Source organism: Chinchilla lanigera, unplaced genomic scaffold, assembly GCF_000276665.1.
Source record: "Chinchilla lanigera isolate Chin_1 unplaced genomic scaffold, ChiLan1.0 scaffold00058, whole genome shotgun sequence".
Taxonomy (NCBI): Eukaryota; Metazoa; Chordata; class Mammalia; order Rodentia; family Chinchillidae; genus Chinchilla; species Chinchilla lanigera.
Window position 1 is genome coordinate 2381141 of NW_004955459.1, and position 23095 is coordinate 2404235.

The following is a 23095-nucleotide window of genomic DNA, read 5'->3' on the forward strand; positions in this document are numbered from 1 at the left end:
AGTTTTCAAAAGGACACATGAGACAGGTATTTGAACAATCTGTTTATTCTTAAATACCAGAAAATTAGAATTAGTCTGTTTCATACATGCTGTTTGTTCTCTAAAAGGATGAATTCAGAATTATTTAGAAATAAATGTCAACTTTCATACAACTGAGAAATATATATGAATTTTTTTAAATGAACATTAATATACAAAAACTGTACCTCAAACCAGTTTTTCTTTTTGTACAACTTTTTTTTTCTCTTTGTACAACTTATGTGCAAACCTTACATGGAAAAATAAAGGAGTACGATAAAGAAACATTTAAGTAAAAGTTTAATATTTAGGAAAACAAATTCAACATGAATTATGTACCTGTGTCTGTCTTCAAAAAATTGATATTCAATTCTTGCATCTCCTTTGGGTTGAGCTGACAGGAGCGCATCTACCTTCATTACCAAGTCACTGGCCCTGAAAGATGGGGTTATGAAATCTTTGCATCTCTTCAACTGAAGCTTTTTCAATTACTGCCAAAGGTATCAACCCAAATACTGAATACTGACAAGATGTGGTTTAGAGACTGTGGTTTAAATACTGACAAGAGTGGTTTAAAGAAAGCATAAAGTCTATATCAAAAGGCATGAGAAAAAGTACTGACTTTGTAAGTGATTTGTTGTACAATCTTGAAAACATTATTCACTTTTCTGGGCAGTGCAGACACTATCTATGTGTCAGACCCTTGTAAAAACTGTGCTGGTTTAATGTATCAGGCACCCAGCTCAGCTGACTTAAGAGTAGGAAGTTGGTATTATTTATACTCATTTTGCCATCATTTAAACAATGTTACAATTTTTGTATTTATTAGAATAATAATTGATTGGAAAACCACTGAGAAAAAATACAAAGGAAAAACTGACATTTCATATCATTATCAAGACATAAGTTAGTTCATAATTCTATATTTTTAAATAATATGTAAACAAAGATATATACTACTTTGTAAGCTGCTTTTTAAATTTATAAAAATAATGATTAATAAATATAGCATATGTCATTATTTTAGAGGCTGCAAATGTATATTTATGACTATATCATAGTCTATTAAACCAACCAGTTACTGAATATCTGAAGTTATTTTTAACTTCAACGTTACAATCAACAATACAGTGAACAAGTTAGAAAAGTATCTGTTTCCCCCAACCCTTCTAAAATTCATTTTTAACAAGTGAAGACCTTGAATTAAATCATGAACCTGAAAAAAAATATTCTTATTTGTCAAACTGAAGACAAGAGCCCTTCTGGCTATACTTCAGCAACAGCAATCAAGCTTATACATTGCTTCTTTGAACCAAAATACTATATCAAATTATCTCTTTTGACTTAACTTCTTAATGTTAATCTTGACTACAGTAATGACCATTGATTGCTGAATACGGTGTGTCAACATGATCACAAAACATGTCAAGGGCCACATGGTGATGTGGACAGGGGGGAAGCAGGCCACAAGCAACTTCCTAGAGGCTTATGAAGCGCAATGACAAGGAACACACAGCTAAGCTCTGGAAAGCCAGGGACAGCCATGTCATGGAAGTAGGCTAGGTCAAGAATGAAGCTGTGTCTGTAACACAGCAGCAACTCCAAGCTAGAACAAACAGCTCAAGTGTACCAAAACCCCTAGGCAGGCAAAGAAATTTTGTGAACCCTATGGGTTTTACATCAATCTCTTGGCAGCAGCAATACCCAACTCACTGTCACCTACTGGTAACTGAAGGAAAATAACCATGTAACCTGCCTTTACTCTCCCAAACAAAATAAAACTGAATGATAACCAAACAGATAATGAGGAAGTTTCTCTTTATGTAAGTATTCCAGGTAAAAAGGTAACTACACCTCTATTTTCGCATGTTTGAAATTTTCCAAAATCAAAAGCTAAAACAAAAACTAAGACAATTCAGTTCTTTAAATAGCAGCCCATGAAATAAATTAGTTTAAAAAAAAAAATTAAACCCTATTTATAAAGCAGGAAATAAAACTTCCTGGACTAGGTAGTTATGTGACATGATCAATGAAGAAAGTCATCAAATAATATCACCTCTATGCCATGAACTACTTTCTTCTATGGCAAAACTTACACATCTTCTTCTACCCGAAGCTGCTGAATATGAGATTTTATTTTTTGTCCTGAAGTTTTCAAGATAATATTTTCTAGGAGGTGGAAATCATCTTGATTAAAAATCTCACTATCCTCCAGTGGCCCAATGATCTGTAAGATGAGGAACAAGTGGTCAGAGCTGGAAAACTGTCCACCAGCAGCAGCTATAAGGAATGCTCTGCCAGCCTCAGGCTACTTTACACACCTAAGCACTGGAAAGATGGGAGAAAGATACACATCTAAATAAAATTAATGGATGAATAAAAAGTAAAAACCTCAATCAACTCACAGTTATCTGTTTACTTAGGAATTCTTCAGGTACAGAGTAGAGTCTAGACTTAATTTACATTATTTTCATAGTACACAAACTCTGAAGTAAATAAAATAGCAATGTAGTTTTCCATTATGTCTTCTTGAATATCAATGACAAAGCCCACTTTACATGTCAAAAGGCTATGATGCCTGTTCTGAGAGCCACCACACTCTCACTCCTTCCACAATGGCAGGACACAAATAAACAGGAAGAAATGTTTATGTCAGAAAGCACACTGCCTGGGAAATAAGGGGCAGAAATATCATTGCACTTCAGAAGCCCTAATCACCTTTGAATAGAGGGTGGCTCTGCTGGAAGAGTTTACTAGCTTCAGAGGAGCATGCTGCAAAGACTGTTCACGGACCTAATCTGAGTCAAGCTTGTGTCAGCTTGACAAGTCCTCACCCTTCCGTTGCTGATCACTGCCCTCTGTCCCTTCTTCAGCTTCAGGACATCCCTGCAGTACACGGCATGAGACAAAATGAAATCCATTTGGGAAGATTCAAACACCTCTTTAAAAAGACTGAAATCCATGCCCTAGGAAAGTAATCATTTTTAAGGAAAAATCATTGTTATTAAGCAAACCATATAAATGAATACTCATAAAATGAATAAATTAGAAAACACTTTTTCATGAAAAGTAAATACATTTCCCAACTAACATTATGATATTTCAATTCTTCCTCCCATTGTCCCTATTTCAGCAACTAACTGCTTATTTCCTTTCCTATTTTCATGGGATTTATTCCATTGGTGGTCTCTTCTCTATTTCTTTATTTTATACTTTTCAAATCTTGATGGCTTCAAATGACAGCCATTTTTCTCTAACTAAAACTTTAGGTACACTCAAGATTTTATAAAAAAATATTTTAAACTATAAACATTTTTTAAATGAGCACATTAAGCTGGGTGTGGTAGGGCACACCTATAATCCAAGCATTTGGGAGGCTAAGGCAGGAGGATCGCTGTGAGTTCAAGGGCAGCCTGGGCTACACAGTGAGTTCAAAGCCAGTCTGAACTACATAGTGAGACCTTGTCTCAAAAAAAAAAAAAAGAGCATATTAAATAAGTGAATAAATATGAGCTTTTACTGGGAACACATCAAGAACACACAAGCCTCTAACTCAAAAGTGAAAAAAATCTCAGTTTTTTACTCTACAAACAAATCAAATATTATCTATTTTTTACTGATGTATTTTTGTAGTACTGGAGCACAAACTCAGGGCCCTTGTCTTTTAAAAACTGTACAAAACAAGGAACTCACACATGCAAAGTATGTACTACCACTGACCTACACTGCCAGGACTACTTCCCCATTAATTTTTTAACCAAGACTCAATTACTATCACAATTCTTAAAACATTAAGAACAACACATAAAATAACAAGATCCATGCAAAATTTTAAAAAATAGTTAAAAAAACAGAGAAAAATAATTGGTGCTTTAAGAAACTTACAAAACAAATGGCACTGTATTTAAAACATAAAGTTGTATTACGCATGTCTTGAAACCTGGGCAAGCTTAAAAGTAAAAGGGAGTGTGACACAATGATTCCCTGGAAAGAGTCTTCCAAGTTAAAACAAAACCCTGAGATTCAAAACTAATACAATTCCTGATGAAGAACCATGAACTGGACACATCAGCTGTGACATGGAAACAGTCCCAGGACACCATAGAGTCTTACCCCGACAGAGAACTCCCCGATGTCAGCCCCTGCCGCCAGAGCCTCTGAAGTGTCCTCCTTGACCATCTTGGTGATGAAGTTCTTGGCAGAGTTGGAGGTCTGCGTCTGGAGAGCTGCCCAGATCGCTCTGGAGATCTGAGTGTGCTCATAAGTTATTTCTTCACTGGGGTTATTGATTATGCTGATTCTCACATTGTTACTGGATTTCTATTTATAAATAGAAAGAGTTATACAGTAGATATCTCGAACTTCAAAGGCAGCACTGACATCAGTCACATTCCATAAGTAGCAAAAAATCTCCCTCTGCCAAGTTTTTAGTAGTTCTCTGTGTCCAGAAGGAAATTCAGAAGCTGCAATCAGGCTTTCAAAACCCTGTATGACCTGACTCCAGCCTTCCTTTCCAACACCATGCATTTTTCTGGGGTTTTTTTTGTCTTTTTGAGACAGGGTCTCACTATACAGTTCAAGCTGGCCTTGAGTTCATTTTGTAGCCCAGGTTGGCCTCGAACTCACAACAATCCTTCTGCCTCAGCCTCTCGAGTCCTGGGATTATAGGCGTGGGCCACCACACCCAGCTTCCAACACCATCTTATGAGCTGTCATACCTCTGAAGACACAATGTCCATCAGAACATAACATCAGCACAGAAACGCCCAGGAAGACAAATGGATCCTCCAACAAGAATGGAGAATTAAGTGTAGGTACTCACTTGATGTTTAATAGCATCATACAACAACTGTCGTCCAGAAGCACTATCAAAGTCCCCAACAATCCAAAAGGTTACTGGCCTAATAAAAGAATCATCTATGGGAAAATAAAAACAAATTGAACTGAAGGAAAAAGGAACATCGTCTGTTTCAATATTGTTATTAAACTACATAATTTCTAAAAAACATGCAAAAAAAAATGACTAGTTTAAAAAGAACGCAAAGATAGAGAAACTTTAGTAAAATTAAAACAGGGTAGCCTTCCAAGTGGCTGACTTAGGAACATGCACTGAGTAGTTCTCCTGTGGCCTGAGGATCTATTAGCGTGTGAACTGAAAAGTGGGTAACACAGCACAGTATCATCATATTTTTATCTTCCTGAAATATTTTTCTTCACAAACATTTCTTATACAAAATTTATTTGCACTGATATAACCTACAGTTACCCACAGGTTCCAGAAACATCACAATAAAGGGTCAATAAATTCTGAATAACAATAGCTCCTGAAACCACATGAGATAATAAAGAAGAGAATATTCTGAAGTTTTGAGTTACCATAGATTTCCTTGGATGACATTCCTGGACAAGGTACAGGGAAGAGAGCAGAAAAAAAGAAAATGTCATTTCTGTAGCTAATGCCCCACTAAGAGTGCAAAGATTACATGATGACTAATGTGAACTGTATTTCTTTCTGCTCTACCAGTGCAATAGCACTGCTCCAGGCCTTTCACAAACAACTCTTTGAGGAACCCACGGGGGTCATTACCTATACATACATAAGCTCGGAAATTAGGAATCCTTCCAGGTAAAAGACTATAGCGGGATAAAAACAGCTGCCTTAAGTGACAGCTAGTACTTTTTGGAAGGGTCATAAGTGCAACCCTAATGAAGGGGAAAGAATCTGCACTCCATTTTTACTAAATAACTCTACATAAAAATCAGTTTAAAAAATTACACAAGGCTATCTAAAACCTAATTTATCTCATAAATCCTAAAATAAAATTAATCCTGTATCATCACTGAAGAGCAAATGAAAGCAATTTTCAATGCATTAACCCATTTTTACATAAGTATTTTTTATTTTGAACCATGACTTTTCTTAATTTTAATAGCTAATAAAACTTACAAAGACAATACTTGAATTTTTGAACATATGTAAATAATTATTTTCTAGACTCAAAGGATTATAAGAATTAAAAAAAAAACTAAAGAATTTCCTTCCTCAAAACACACTAATATTGAATTACACTTGCCAATCCTAAAAGACAGAGAGACACTGAATCCAAGATAAGCCCACATACAGATACCTTTCTTTGTCAGATAGTTCATACTATTGGCTATAGCAGCAGTCTTGCCTTGGGAATCCAAGACAGAAAATCTAGCATAATCATCCACAAAGAAGTTATCTGTGAAAAAAGAAAAAATTGAAATAGATGTATAATTAATATATCTCAGTTCAATCTACTATTAGTATTCAAGCTATAAACCTGCTTTGACCATACTATGAGATATACAAAAATTCATGAAGTTGAGAACATGAACTCTCATTAATTCCACTTTGAGACACAAGGTTAATGAGTAACACACATCTCACATAGCTGTCAGTCTAAAAGTTTAAATGCATCCTATTCCCACATCATTTCACAGCTGGGAACAGTCTGAGAAATCCCTACCTCATGTCTTGCTCTTAAGTCTATCTACTCTTGTATGTGCTGCCTCACCTACGGACCTGGAGGATAGAAGAAAACTCGATTTCTATTTTTCATGTCTGAGAAAATAACATTTCCTCAACTTTACCAGAAACAAAAGGTCATTGTCTCTACTTTCAGATATGTACCTTTTCTAGTAGGGCCCAAAGGCAGTCCTCTGTTCTTCATTTCCCCTCAACTCACTTCTAAAGCTGCAGTTACATCAAGCTAATCCCTTGTTCTAAACTATGCAGTAATTTCTTCCTAGCTATAAAATGGTCTCCAGTCCAGTATGATAAATCATCTGCCTGCAACAATCTCCCCTTGCCTCTTTTTTGTGCTGCTGGGAATGAGAACTAGGCCTCATACATGCTGGGTAAGCACTCTACTCAGTCTAGATTTTTTGCCCTACTTTGTTTTGGTTTTTTGAGACAAGTTCTCACTATGTAGGTCAGTCTGGCCTTGAACTCACTATGTAGCCCAGGCTGGCCCCGAACTCATACCAATCCTCCTGCTTCAGCCTCCCTGGATTACAAGAATGTGCCACCATGCCCAGCCCTCTACACAGTCTTAAGCACTGTTACAACCCTATAGACATGTTACTTTTCTCAACTGTCCACCAACCATACCTGCTGGCCCTCTCACCCATCTCCTGGTCTGTGTGTCGCTCACCTACCCATCCTTTCACTCAATAAAGCACGTGGACTGCCACCCATGTATCAGACTGTCCGTGACATGTATAGGCGAAAGAACACTATGGCTTTGAGAGTATCTATCTGGCTATGATTTAGACCTTCAATGTCTCCTCAAGGCCTATGCACTAAAGAAATGGGTGCTACGGGGAGACAGTGGAACCTTCAGGAGATGGGGCCTGGTGGGAGGAAGTTAGGTCACTAGGGGTGTGGTCTTAGAGGGTTATCAGACCTCTGCCTCTTTCAGCCTTTTTGCTTTCTGGAAGTGTCCAGGTGAGCAGCACTGCCCCACCACATGCTCTTCACCGTGATGATCTACCTTGCCACAGGCTCAGATATAAAGAGCCAACTGAACATGAAATAAAACTCCTGAAATCATGAACCAAAGTAATCCACCACTCCTTTTCAGTTGGTCTTCTCAGGTACTCTGTCACACTGATGAAAATCTGACTAACAGGTGTCTATAAACGTGGTGGGACAGCGAACACCAGAGCAACCTGGGTGATGGTGCTGCTGCCACCTGGTTAGGGGGTGCCAGGGCCTTCTCACTGACACCTGTATTGGGTTCCGCTGAGCTTGCATCTCCACTACTGTGGACCAGAACTGCTTCAGAGCTTATCACTGAAACACTCAGTGGAAAAGAAAATCCAAAATGTGCTACTGTGCTCTTCACTCATGGTTATTCCAGAATGTTCTTCAAGTTTAATTTAAAATGATAGAAACAAAGACTCAGGACAGTCCTAGTATGTTTAGCTTGTTCTAAGAAAGCTTCTGGCAATTGGTCATGAAAAAACCAGACTACTTATGGCAGTTTCTTCTTGAAATATAGGTAAATATTTATATTTCCCTGTGTCTGTATGCTTATGTATACATAAATATATATATATTTTAAAAGCAGATATTTATATTTTCCTCTGCCTAAAAGATATTCAGTTTCAAATGAATTATACAGTACTATAAACTAACAACCATAAACAGATCTACCATTAAATTACACTCAACTACAACAACAAATACAGTTGGTTACAACTGCACATGTCCTTCCTTCCCCACTGGGGAAAGTTCATCACAGGTAAGTGATGACAACTCCACCTTATTTCCAAGTGTCTGCTGATCTGGCCTTCAGAGTCTCAATGGGACACATACAGAGCAAACTGTATATGGGCTTACCCAGCTTTTAAGAGGTGTTCTTGTGGAAAACACCCAAATGCCATAGGAATGTGCTATAATGGATTCTGGGGGATGGCAGGTAGCTGAGAGTGAACTCAAAGCCTGTGCACTGAGCTACATCCCCAGCCCTTTTTATTTTTAGCCTAGGTCTCACTAACTTGCAGAGGCTGGGCTCAAACTCAAGATCCTCCTACCTCAGCCTTTGAGAATGCTAAAATTGTACACCAAGCTTATTAATGGGATATTTAAATCATTTTTAAAATATGAAATGCTGTTATACTAAAAGGATGAATTGGGGAAACATGCTAAATGCCAGAAGGCAGGTGCAAAATGCTTCAATGATAGGACATATCAAGGATAGGCAAATTCTTAGATTAAATAGATTAGTTGCTGCCAGACGATAGCAGAAATGGGAATGGAAGTAACTAGTCACGGATATACGGGTTCATTTTGGGGTGTATAATGTTCCAATGTTAGATAGTGGTGATGATTATACAACTCTGAAAATAAACTAAAAACCACTCAATTGTGCACTTCAAAAGGTTGAGTTTGGGGCTAGGGATACAGCTCAGTGGTAGAGCACTTGCCTAGTATGCTTGAGGTCCTGGGTTTGTTCCCAAACTACAAGGGAAAAAAGTCTGATTTTTTTTTATGGTATGTACATTATATCTCAAGGAAACTACTATTTTTCGCCCCAAAGGCATACTTAAGTTCTCAGGGTAAAATTCACTAAGATATTTGTTGACATTTTTGATAATGGATTCCAGAGTGAGAATGAAGAAAACTGCTTAAATGCTTTATGCCTATAGACATGCCAATAATACAGGCCCATTCTTATCCTCTAATGCCTGTTTAGCTGGAGTTTAAGTTGAACTGAATATTTTTCAAAGTTTACAAGGTTTAAGCAGGAAGACTTTATCTTCCATAGAAGGAAATTCATATGAACTTAGAAATTAAAATTATGAATTCAAGGTGAATTGAATTTAAACATAAAATTCTGTCACAATCTTGAATTATCTTCTTCCTGTTACAATCTAATAAATGCAAATAATCCAAAGCACAAATCAAAAACCATAAAGTTATTTCTGAAAGGTTCCTTACTACTTGCTGTTAAATCCAGGTATTCTCGCTCAGCTGTCAAAACCCTAGAATTGATTCGGGGAACAACATTTGGCTGGTTCATGATATACTCTACCACATCTTGATCGTGAGACAGTTCACCCTGCAGGAAAAAAGAAGCAGAGTCATGAGATGTCAGTATATATCATCAATAATAATTCACTAGAAACTAAAACATTAGTAGCTCTATAATAGCTTCTTATGTGCTGCTATCAGCTAAAGACTATTACCAATGGGAAGCAAATGTTATTCATTTTATTTTTAGTTTTTTTATTCCAGTACCAAGAATCGAACTCATGATCTTGCGCTTACCAGGCAGGCGCTTTGCCCCTGAGCTAAATCCCCAGCCCCCTGTTATTCATTTTAAAGATGGGAGGAAAGGGTACAGAAATATTAAATAACTTACTCAAAGTCACAGGCCTAATGGGATGTGAAAATGAAATGCAAACACACCATATAGAACCGCGTTTCCACAGACAAAAAGCAAGTTCTGCTAATTAGTTAAGATTAAGCATAAGCAGAAATGCATCTTAAGATCTACTCACTGACAGCTTCTTCCTAAAGCAGAACACCAAAGGCCTACTCACAAGCAGTTAATGTACTTAATGTAATGAAAATCACTCTGAGCTTTTTTCAGTCTTAGATATTTGAGTAACTCTACATTTCCTAAGCCATAATCACCCTGGGAAAAGGAAGGATCATGTGTCATTTAATCTTCTCTTTTGTGCACCTCATAGTATTATAGAAATAGCTGTGCTTCTTTAAGGTGATCTTAGGGGGTAAATGTTAATAACTGGAAATCTACAAATTGATCATAATTAAAATATTTAATATAAAGGCATATTTTAATGTCATTTTAAAGACAAAGCTGAGACTCAAACATACACATTCAAACCTAAAACATGCCAGTTAGACATTGTTTGTAACTATACCTCCCAGAAGACATGCAAATTCTCAACTGATAAACTAGTGATGATGTGAACCAGCTACACATCTCAAGACACACACACACACACACACACACACACACACACACAGAGTAGCTGTTTCTAGGAAGAAAACATAACTGGTGAGGATAGAAGTGAATGAGTGAAAGTTTCCCATTTGTATTTCTTTCTCCATTTTAAACTACATATCATCTAGCTAACATGTCTCTTTTTGTAGTCAAAATTTAGGTCAAAATTTAAAATGTGCATTACCCTCTGACACCATAATTCCAATTCCTAATATTTCTCCAAAAAAAATGAAGATATACTTATTAGCATACTCATTGTGTACATAAAAATACACAAACATACCTCCTCTAGATTGACAGTAAAGAACTTTTACTTTAAAAAAATACGTATATGAACATACATTATTTTTGTCAGGAACTTAAAATAAAACTTTTCTTTACCTAGCAAAAACCAAGTTTCTCACTGACCATACATGTTGAAGCAAAGGAAAACTAACATTCAGTCATAGAGGGGCTAATATTTATTTTTTTTAGTACTGGGAATCAAACTCAGCACCTTGCACTTGCCAAGCAGGCATTTATGCCACTGAGCTATATCCCCAGGACGAGGGGCTAATATTTTAAAATCATTACTCTTATAAACAACAGATATGTTAGTATCTGAAAAACAAGGAAAAAAGCTATGCTGATGGCATGGGGTGTGCTGTGGAAGGAATCCAGGACCACACAGAGTAAGCAAGTATTCTACCACTGAGTTATAATCCCAGCCCCATTTCTAAATTTTCATTTATAACATTGTTGAGGAAAATTTAAATATTTCTAAAATGGAGAACAGTAAATATTTTAACTTTTTATATTATTTAAATAAAACAAAATTAGTATTTCTCCTAGTTTGTTCCCAAGTTTAGACAACTAAGCCAAACTCATTCAAATAAAAATTTTGTTCTCATTCTGATAGTTCCACAAAGGACAAATTCCTTAATACAAGGGAACAAATTCAATCAAGGACTTTTATGTATGAATGTATTAATGCACAGCACAAAACTTCCCTTCTTGCCAGGCATGGTGGGGCACACCTGTAATCCCAGCACTTGGGAGGCTGAGGCAGGAGGATCACTTCAAGTTCGAGGCCAGCCTGGGTTACAAAATGAGTTCAAGGCCAGCCTGAACTGCACAATGGAATCTCGTCTCAGAAAGACAAACAAAACAAAACTTTCCTACTTAAAATTTTTTTCTGGCCTTTTTTCACAAATGATGTTGGAAAAACTACATCAACATGCAACAGAAGAACACTGGGCCCTAACCTTATACAAAAATTAATCCAGAATGGATTAAAGACCTAAAGAGGTAGAAGTAGAAAGCTTTTAGAAAACACTGGAGAAAACCTTCATGACAAAGGATTTAGTAACAATTTCCTAGATAAAATACCAAAAGCACAAAGAAGAAAAAATAAACTGGACTTCATTAAATTGAAACTTCTGTGCACCGAAGGATAATATCAGTGTGAAAAGACAATCCACAGAATGAAACATAACATTTGCAAATCATATTTTTAAGGGGTTAATATCCAAAATAAAAAACTCCTACAACTCACTAAAATTTATGTTTTTTTTTTTTTTTTTTTTGGTTTTTCTCTGGTACCAGGAACCGAACTCACGACCTTGCGATTGCCAGGCAGGCGCTTTGCCACTGAGCTAAATCCCCAGCCCTCACTAAAATTTAAAAAAAATTCAGTGTACCAACTCTCCATGATGAATGTAACTATTATGTACTGTAAACATGTACTAATAAAAATAAAAGATATATACTCTATATAAACTTTATGAAACTTATTAAGGTAATATAAAATACACAAACTATGCTCATAAAAAAAAAATGGGTAAAGACCTGAATAGTCATTTTGCCAAATAAGAAATGTAAGTGGCCAAGAAGCATATGAAAAGATGCTCAAGATCACTTGTCACAGAAGAATACAAATAAAGTCACAATGAGATACCATTTCACATCCATCAGAATGCCTACGGTATTAGCAAGGACACGAAGAAACCAGAACATCTGCGCATTTCTCTTGGGGCAGTAACACAGTGCAATGCTGTGGAAAACACTGTGGCAGTTCCTCCAAACAGGAAACACAGTATTACCATAAGACCCAGCAATTTCACTTAAAAGTGTCTGCCCAGGATTGAAAGCAGAATAGGAACAGACACTTGTACTGTATAAAAAGCAAGATTATTCAAAATAGTCAAAAGAGGTAAGGAATATTTTTCAACTTTAAAATAGAATGAAATTCTGTGCCAGACATTCTTCTGAGGAAGAGGTAAATTCATAGAGACAGACAGCAGAGTAGTGGGAACCAGTGTCTGGGAGAGGGACCAATGAATGGGGACTTACTGTTCAGTGGATAATAATACCTGTCTGGAATGATGAAAAAGTTCTGGAGGGGAATGAGGTGATGGTTGCACAGGCCTGTGACTATACTAAATGCCCCTGAATCATATACTTACAACAGTAAATTTTATATTGTATATTTACTACAATAAAAAATCTAAAAATATATATTTTGACTTAGGGTTATTATCAATGTCATTTGATATTTAAAACTATACTTGAGAGTGCCAAGATCTCTGAAAAGCCTCCCTTTAAAAGAAACTCTGAGAATACTAGAAATAGTTAAAATCAACTTTCCCAAAATTCAAGAAATTAACTAAAAGTTTGCAAACTTTTGAGGGACTTTTATTCACTAAAAAGTCTAAATCACAATGAAAAAATGGCCTTTGTAACATTTTGGGTTTTTTTTTTTTTGAGACAAAGTCTCACTATGTAGTTCAAACTCACTATGTAGCCCAGGCTGGACTCAAACTCTCAGCAATGTTCCTGCCTGAGCCTGCTAAATGTTGGGATTAAATGATGGGATTACAGGGATTACAGACGTCACTACACCCAGTCCAATTTTGTCCTATTTCTATTTACCTCTCCTAGCTGACAAAAGCCTTGAAAACCAACAGCTCAATAATAAAAGTTAAGACTAGCAAAGTAGGAACATTCCAGGGGCTTTTAAAATTTGCACCAAAGCAGATCTTAATGCCGATATCAAGGATTTTGTCAAAAACAATCAGGAGCAATTGTTTAGTATCTCAGTTGCCTGAGTTGGTAATAATGGATTAATATGATGCTGGAAAAACATTATATACAACATATAACATAATATGGAATATATAATATATATATTTGACATAAAAAAGAAAAGTATACACACAGAAAAGTAGCCAGTATACACTGTCAGAGAGCCCAAACACTGGACTTAATACACAAAGAATTTAAATAAGCTATTTTAAATATATTTAAAGAACTAAAAAAACATTGTCTATGAAAATAAAGTTTGAGAATAATTAAACATGTAATCATTGACAGGCTGGGGATGTAGCTTAGTGGTAGAGTGTCTGTCTAGCATGTCCAATGCCCTGGTTTCAATCCCCAGCACCACAAAATGAACTGTGTGTGTGTACCTCTAGTGAATGAAATATGCAGTAGAGGGGCACAATACCAGATTTTAGTTAACAGAAGAAAAAAACTCAGTGAATTGAAAAATAGATCAAGTAAGATTATCAATCTGAAAAACACAGATCCTCATGGGGCACAATAGAGCAGCGGTGGTAAACCTATAGCATCCATATTATTTGTTTTTCTTTTAAGACAAAAGATGTTAATGTATATACTTGTTTTTTCTAAGCTAAAACCTCAGTATCCAAGTTTAAATGCAGCGTTGGCACTTTATGATAAATAAGTTGATCTGGGGTTGCAGTTTGGGCACTTGTCTCTAAAAGGTTCACCATCACTGCAATAGAATATTAACATATGCATAGCTCATAAGTGGCATAGCTCATAAGTGTTAAAAAAAGAACCAGTATGTAGCAAATAACTGGGTGGCTTTTGTCCATGCTTCATGAGAGGTAACTTCACAATCCAGGGGGGTCTTTGCTATTCATAGTAGGCCCCTTAGATCACACCCGATAGTTTACACTATAAAGTGATGGAGGCTGGGTTTCTAATTTATGGTAACAAGATGAGTCACATTTAGCATACCATAAGGACCAACAATATGATTAGAACACTGAGGTTTCGAGCAGCATAATAAAGTAGCACATTGAAAATAATGATGGTTAAGAAATTTTATTATCTACTACAGAAACTACAAAAATGTAAACAAACTGTTGTCCTTAAAGACAGCCTTGGGGGCTGGGGATTTAGCTCAGTGGCACAGCGCCTGCCTGGCAAGCGCGAGGTTGTGAGTTCGATTCCCGGTACCAGAAAAAAAACAAAAACAAACAAACAAACAAAAAAAGTAAAGTCAGCCTTGAAATGTCACTCACCAAGTACACTGCTCTTTGGAAGAATGTAGTGGTCTCCAAGATTTTGTGCATTGTGATGGTTTCCAACTCATCAGGATCTAGCTGTTCCTTTTCAAAGGGGATTCCGTTGAACACAACAACAGGCAGCGGACCAATGCCAGTCTGCTCGTAGTATCCTCTTGCTTCCTAGAACACAAGAGACAACAAAACACATTTTTGCCCTCATAGCACAAATGGAACTAAGAATATTTTTCTTAAATGCCTATAGTAAGAACAACAACAAAAAAATCACAACACTATGGTAAATAACTAACAATATTCCTAAAAAAGTGACATCACAGTTAATAGTCTAATGGGTAAATTTAAGATTGAATTAATGAGATTTTCTTGTAAAACCACAAAAACTTTGCAAATTAAGAAGTGTGTGTACATGTGAGTACATGTATGTGTTGACCAGCCTGACAAAACCAAACTACATATACTATGGTCAGCATGTAAAAAGCATTCTCTGCAATGATGGAAAATTTCTGTCTGTGTTGTCCAACGCAGTGGTCACTAACAACAGGAGCAAGTGAGCATTTGAAATCTAGCTACTGTAACTAAGTAACTAAACCTTTACTTACAGTCAATTTTGGTTAATTTCCATTTAAATGGGCACATGGCTAGGGGCTACTACAATGAGCAACCCAGCTATCTGCTATAATAAATTAATAGTGCTCTTGGTCAGAATGCCCTGAACTGAAATTATTTACACCCAATTCTAAATAAATATGGGAACTGGATGTGATGGCACATGCCAATAAATCCCAGCACTTGGGAGGATCACCCTGAGTTCAAGGTCAGCCTGAAATACATAGCAAGATCCTGACAATAAATACATAAGTAAATGTTTACATTACTATCAAATAAATTGTACCCATACAAAACAAAATAAACTTTGTAGAAAAACAGTGCTCAGAAGTGCTTTAAGATAGACTAAACCCAATCTTTTTCCTTCTCCACGACAAAAGACGCTTTAGTAAGGAAATGACAGAGCAACAAAATGGCAAATGGATCTGAGGCAGACACTTTTCCTGACTGTCAACAAGGATACTGTATCCCGAGACTAACATTCCACAGTAAAAGACATAAAGACAGTCACTTTAAAAATTTTTATTCATCTTGTAACTGATCCTTTCTGAAAGCTGCAGAATTTAATTACTCATAACTTTTTGTAGACAGCACAAATAGAATAAGACTCCTATTGGTAACTGATGCCAGTCATCAATAACAGACTGTTTAGTTTCTCATCAGACCTAGTGACTGACTACATGACAGTATGTAATTTATGGGTTATAATATTGCAGAGCCCCCTAAAAGGCCTAGGTTGCCTTCAGCCATCTCTCTGTACCTTTAGGAATTTTAAATTTATACTCCCTAAAACTTTTTATTTACCATGTTAATTCCATTTTAAAATTTCAGCTATATCACAGAAGTCCCTAAAACTCAATTTTAATGTAATCTGAGCTTTGAAAACCACCTCCCTCACTCAATAAAAATAAAGGTTGGGCAATGTGGTGCCAGCACCTGCGAGGTTCAAGCAAGAGGACTCCTTGAGCCCAGGAGTTTGAGGCCAGCCTGGGCAACACGTGAGACCCCATTTAGAACAAAAAAACACCATTACATTATAAAGCTAAAAGAAAATAAAAATTAAGTAACATTGGTTTTCTCTGGAAATGGCTTTTGAATGAAGGTTAGATATGAGGGGAAGGTAGACTGACTAAACATTTTTTTTTTTTACCTCTTGTAAAGAGTTTACAAAAGGCTAACAACCAAATGCAACCCAATTACATATCAGAGTTAAGCTGAAAAACTGCTTATGAAATTTTCTATCAACAGATCACTGAAAATGTTAAGTAATGATAAATTGTTAAACACATTACAAGCAAAGTCTCGTAATGACTTTGTCACTTACAAATAACAAATGGGGTTAATAAGGATGCAAAATTAACATGCCAGATATAAAAAATATTTGCATGTGCAAGTAAGAACTTTTCTTTTTTTTTTTTTTTTTTTTTTTTTTTTTTGTGCCAAAGTATTTATTTCCAGGGACTCTGAAGACTTGAGCTCAAATTTAGATTAATGATGTCACCAGTTGAAGGTGAGTTTGGACAGTTTTAAAAAATGAGTAGAGGTTAAATTACTGTCCTTTGGGGCCACCACTCAATGCACTCCTTCAGTTAGACCAAGCATTGAGAGGAGAATTCAGATGGGATTAGCTCAGTCAGAGAAGTAAAGAAGCACAGGTAAGAGTCCATGTCTCTAACACAAAACTTTCTCTTGAACAAATATATTTACTCACTTCTGAGGATCCCGGAATCTCTCCTTCCCTATTCAGTTTAGTTTACTGTGCCCTGCCTTTACTTTCCTATCCTGTTAAATACCCAAATTATGTTGCACACGTAGTCTGAGACCTGCAGGCCACACAGGGAAGGAAGGGAGGGATTAAAAATCCCAATTTCTACCTGTTTACACTTTCATACAAGATTTCAGTTTAAAAATAAACTTCTACTTTTGTAACAACAAAAAAATCTTTGTATGAAGCCAGGTGTGGTGGCACATGCCTGTAATACCAGCACTCGTGAGGTAGAGGCAGGAGAATTATTGTGAATTCAAGAACAACCTGGGCTACAAAGTGAGTTTGAGGCCAACCTGAACTACATAGTGAGATCCTGCCTCAAAAAAAAAAAGTTTTGGCCTACTCACACTTCATTTAATTTCTTACTGCTCATTTACTCTATAGTATCTTGTAATTTCTCCCATCTCACCACTCAGTTGAAGCAATCTCTTAAAAATCACAGCTGGACTTAACGAATACAGACAGCTTTGTTCTTCTCAGTCCAAATACTTTTCCACCTCTCTGCATCACTTGAAACAACTGACAGTACACTCTTTTCTAAAAATCTACTTTTTACTTTGCCTTCTTGGGAAATCCAGTAACCTAGTTACCCTATTCTTGTCCTAAAAGCTATTTCTCTGAATTCTTCATTGAATTTCATTATTAGAACCTCTGCACATAAGTAAAGCAACAGCAAGAAGAAATTATGAACTTGAAATCTGAAGACTTGGGGCCAAACTTACACATTTTTGGATTTTCTACCAAATATATTCAAAATGTTGCATAGTCTTAAACACAATAGGGATTTAATGGGCAATTTTGGTAAAAAAAAAAAAAGGATAAAGTAATATAATGAATAAACTATCCTGAGGAAATATGTAGCATATGTTTTAAATGATAGACTCATTGACTTTAGAATGTTTTTTCATGATTAATGTTCCTTGAATTAAAATGTAGTTAGTTTGAAAACCTGGATAATCCAGTTTCATAATCCATGATACTTCCACACTGACACTATGTAAGAACACTGCAATAACCACCTGATCCAGTCAAAATACTATACTGAAGATAAGTGCTGAGTGAAACATGTCTTACTTTTTAGAGTATAATACAACAGTTTTGTTGACTGCTTATGGACAATTATTTGGGGCTGTATCCTTAGATTCTATATATTTCTGCATATCTTTCTCAAATAAACATTTGGTTCATGAATCCAGTTGATGGGTGAATTTTCATAATTCTCAACTGTCTTTTGAGCATATATTTATTTTTTTGTTTTGTTTTGTTTTTTTTTGTTTTTTTTGTTTTTCTCCGGTACCAGGAACCGAACTCACGACCTTGCGCTTGCCAGGCAGGCGCTTTTGCCGCTGAGCTATATCCCCAGCCCCAAGAAGTTTTCTTAATGTCTTTTAAAGATATATACTTCTAAACAGAATAAATTCTCTTCTACTTAAAGTATATTGTTTGCTTTGAAAAACAATTGATTATTTCAAAATCAGACATATAAGATGTAATTCAGATTTGTTAATAAAAGGCATAGATATAGATTTATAAATATAATGATGCATGCTAAAAGCAGTAATTTTTTCTAAAAATAACCATTTCACTTGGGCTTTATTGTGTGCGATAAACTTCTATAGCTTAAAAATTGTCAATCATCAGATTCTTAGGACCTCTGGGATCCTCTTCATATCACTGACTTGATAGTATTTCCTTGCCTAGCTAAGAAATTAAATGGTTTAAATATAAATAGTATGCTCTGTTCTTTAAGGACAGTTACTACAGAGGAAAAAAATGGCTATGTCTGGGAAACTACTGAGCAGCTCAGTCTGTGACAGTCCCAAATGGTTCTTCAGCAGAATCAAGATTTTCATAATATAAACATCACGAAAAGGGTACAAAAACCCTTTTCCCCAACTTGCACTGTATTCAACATTTTTCAAGAAAAGTGTGTGTGTGTGTGTGTGTGTGTATGTGTGTGTGACAGAGACAGAGAGAGAGAGGGAGAGGGAGAGGGAGAGGGAGAGGGAGAGGGAAAGAAGGAGAGGGAGAGGGAAAGGAGAGCAAGAGGGAGAGAGAAACTGGGGACTGAACCTACAGTCTTATATACTCTACTACTGTATACTTCCAGCCCCAAAGCAAATACATTTTAATATCCATAATATATAAAAGCTGCTTATACTTTTTCTTTAATAGAATAAGAGAAAATCTAAGTTAAACATTTCCATTAGGTTTTTCTTTGGCACAGGTGAGAGACGGAACAAAGATAAAATAAGTCTTTACTGCAGGTGCAGGAGGGCAGCAGAAGAATGCAAGGACCCTCAGAGGAGAGAGCTGGGGAATGGGTTTTTATCAGATTAGATTAGGGGTGGAGTTAATATTGGCAGGTGAAATGTTGTATCTCGAAAGGATTGTTGGCATAGGAACTTTATTTTGGACTAGATGAGGAAGAGGACGGAAGTTAGTTTTGGAGGGACAAGTTGTTATTTTGAGGCTTAACACCATGTTGGATCACTGCCATGATGAGCCTGGCAGAGTTTTATATAGGGGAAACCCATCATTCCCAAGTGTGAAATAAGAAAAATTCCATTAATTTTCTGAAATCTTTGATATTCTCAAGGTAATATTTTTCTTTTTACTTTACTTAATTTTCTACAGAGTATTATTCTTGTTGTGTTACATCAACCTGAAAAAAGAGAAATCACTGAGTGCTCATATCTATCTTATTTCATTAAAAAACAAACAGAAAACAGGCCAAGAAAGTAATTCAATGATAAAGTGCTTGCCTAGCATGCAGGAGACACTTCAGTCCATCCTCAACACGAGAGAGAGACAGAAAAAGAGAGAGGAGAGGAGAGAGAGAAAGGGAGGAAGGGAGGAAGGGAGGTAGGGAAGAAGGGAGGAAGGAAAGAAGGGAGGAAGGGAAGAAGGAAGAAAGGAAGGAAGGAAAAAAGACACCAGCCTAGCATAGTGGTGCACACCTGTAATTCCAGCACTCTGGGAGGCTAAGGCAGAAGGATCATAAGCTTGATCCCAGCCTGAGCAACTTAGTGAGATCCTGTGTCAATTTTTTTTGTTGGTTTGTTTTTGGTTTTTTGAGACAGGTTTTCACAGTGTAGCTCAGGCTGGCCTCAAATTCCCTATGTAGCCCAGGCTGGCCTTGAATTCACAGCAATAGTCCTGTCCCAGCCTCCTGAGTTTTGAGATTACACGCGCGTACCACCATGCTAGGTTCTAAATTTTTAAAAAAATTGCAAAAGGCTTGGGTGTATGCAGCTCAGTGAAAAGGCCACAAATTCAATCCCTAGGACTTCAACTGCAACAAAAAGAAAATGAAAAACTGAAAAAGTGATGTGTGACTGAATGGAAGACTGCAGTACAATGATCGTTTTTATTGGTTCTTTTATTCTCTTTAAAAATAAAAAAAGAAACATTTACGAAAAATAATGGAACCATTCTCAAGCCAGCTTTAATGCTGAGCCTGACTTGATATATCTTAAAACAAGCAGATTTAACACCACAACACAGAATCAAAAACAGCACAGAAAAAGGAAGGCAGGCAGGCCTCCTCAGAGGGGAAGTAATATAGGAAAGGAGAAGCAAAGAGAATTAAGATGCATTATGTTTCACTATCAAGTCCCCATGATGAGTGTGACTGTTATGTACTACACATATGGACTAATACAAATTTTTAAAATGTATCTTTCCAAAGGTGTTAATATAGAACTAGGATTTATTGTACTCAATATTAATGTACACAGGTGTTGGTCTAGAACCAAGATTTCCTTAGTTTTACATTCAAGATCAATATACAAATGTAATAAACCTTTGTCCCCCTAGAAACTTCAATTCATAAAGCTGGACAGTGTCACAGCCTCCAAGAAGCCTTCCACAATTACTTGCCCCCAGCCAGCAGAGCGGCCAGTCACAGCACTGTGCCCCCCTGCACAGGTGCAAACAGTGAGAACACCACCAAAGCCACAGTACAGCTCTCCTCTGTTTGTCTCCCTATCTAAGCTGTGTGAACTCACCAAGAGCAGGCATCACGTCCTGCTTGGCCTTGTAGTACCAGGGTTGGTACAGAGAAGTTACCCAGTATTACTGATAAATGTTCTAAAATTAAAACTTTACTCTTTGTTCCTAAACACTTCAGAAATTTCCCTGGTATTCTTATGTCTTATTCTTGCTAAGTCATGATTTGTTAGTCCCTCTAAAACCTGAATGAATTTGTAGTAGCAGATCTCCTAACCAATTTCAATTAAGTTAACCAATTAACAAATACTATTATAGCATGCTAACTTATTTCACTGGAAGCCTTGGATCCCTGGCAGTTTTATAAAATATTTAATGGACTTCATTTAAAGAAACATCTCAGACCATTAATGGTCAAAAATATGAATCAATTCACATTGTGTTATTCAAATCCTAGCATTTTTGGACAGCATCAAGTACCAAGTTTTTGAAGATCATAGCCTACCATCACTATGCATTCAAGATTTGAATTTGAATAACCTCATCAAAACTTAGATCTTCTCCAAAAGCTTCACATCTCATCTACATGAAAGCTTGCTATTGAACCCTCTCACCAAAGTAAAAGCTTAGAGGGACTGAAATCCACTAACACATTCCATTTTATATCTCCTCCTCTGACTTGTCTTGAATTTCCTTGGCCTTTAGGGTATTTTATATTGCTTTCTTTGAGCCACAGAAAGAATACTTTCCAAAAATTACATGATTTGTACTCATGAATTTTCACATTAGAGAAGAATAAATGACATAAATTTACAACTAGGTCTTTGGTTGTACCCTATCAAAAGTGAAACCAATAATAAGAAAATCAGGAAAAAGTAGTTAAAATACTTCAGGTTAGATTAACTTCAGAAGCTATGTTGCTTAGCGAAACAGCCCTGAACCTAAAAGTGGACATTTCTTTTTCTATCTCTGCCTCTTGTGAGTTATGTGCTAAATGAAATGTCATTTAAGCTCTCTGCAGTTTAACCTCATTATCTGTGAGGAGAATCTGATAATATTCCATGCTACTTCACAGGGTTCTTGAGCATCAAATGAAATCATGTACATAAGCAGACTTCTATGGAAAAGAGCGTTCTGTTATGTGGTTGTCATTACCTCAGCTCCTAAGCCTGGAATCTAGTTGATTAAAGCACAGTGAAGACAGACTGGACACATGTTAATAAGGCTATGCTAATTTTTCCCCCATGAGTACATAAACACTATCACGAGTAATTCTAAGGAGGAAGACACTACACATTTCCCTAATTATAAACTAGCATTGATAATCTCTAGAACAGTTAAGAGTTATAATATTAGTGGCAAAATTTGTCTACTAACTTGTGACTAGTAATTTTTTAAGTAAAAGAAAATAGAGCAGAATACTACACAGCATTCAGTATTCTACAGAATACAGTACTGAATACTATAGAATACTGTAGAGAACTACAGTTCATACTACTTCCCACATAGTAAAAGCAAATATTGTTTTACTCGCATATTTGAGACTAAAAATATATACAGTATATATAATCTATATATATATAACATATATCACATACTTAAGTATAATATTATATATATAAAATATATACACATTTGGTCATTAAAGTACTTTTTTTTCCCTGTGAGTTCTAAGAGAAGAAAGTATGATGAACACTAACCCTGGTGAGACCTCTAGAAGGCCCACTTATTTTACTCCTCTTGGTTGAACTACAAAGTTAGCAACAATTAACTGTGTCTGCTCCTAATCCTACTATTTTTGTTATCAAAGTAACACAATTTAACTTTATGTAACTTAATTAAATGTAAGTACAAAAAGAGAAGACTGTTCTGCCTACAAAAACAAACTAAATGACTGAAAACTAAACAGGGAGAGGTAAAAACCAGCTAAGGCT

The 23095-nt window shown here is 36.2% G+C and overlaps 1 protein-coding gene across 3 annotated transcripts in view; it reads right to left on the reverse strand.

Annotated features, from left to right (window-relative positions):
* Uggt1 (UDP-glucose glycoprotein glucosyltransferase 1) overlaps positions 1–23095 on the reverse strand; it is a 113229-nt gene that overhangs the window by 33195 nt on the left and 56939 nt on the right. For 2 of the 3 annotated variants that reach the window (XM_005397561.2, XM_005397560.2), the window contains exons 18-26: positions 14834–14998; positions 9491–9611; positions 6147–6245; positions 5395–5418; positions 4841–4935; positions 4132–4338; positions 2853–2984; positions 2115–2245; positions 358–453 (exon numbers count right to left, since the gene is read on the reverse strand). In XM_005397561.2, coding sequence (XP_005397618.1) covers positions 358–453; positions 2115–2245; positions 2853–2984; positions 4132–4338; positions 4841–4935; positions 5395–5418; positions 6147–6245; positions 9491–9611; positions 14834–14998 — 1070 coding nt within the window. The remainder of the gene's footprint in view (positions 1–357; positions 454–2114; positions 2246–2852; positions 2985–4131; positions 4339–4840; positions 4936–5394; positions 5419–6146; positions 6246–9490; positions 9612–14833; positions 14999–23095) is intronic. The other variant, XM_013521040.1, reaches the window with a different exon arrangement.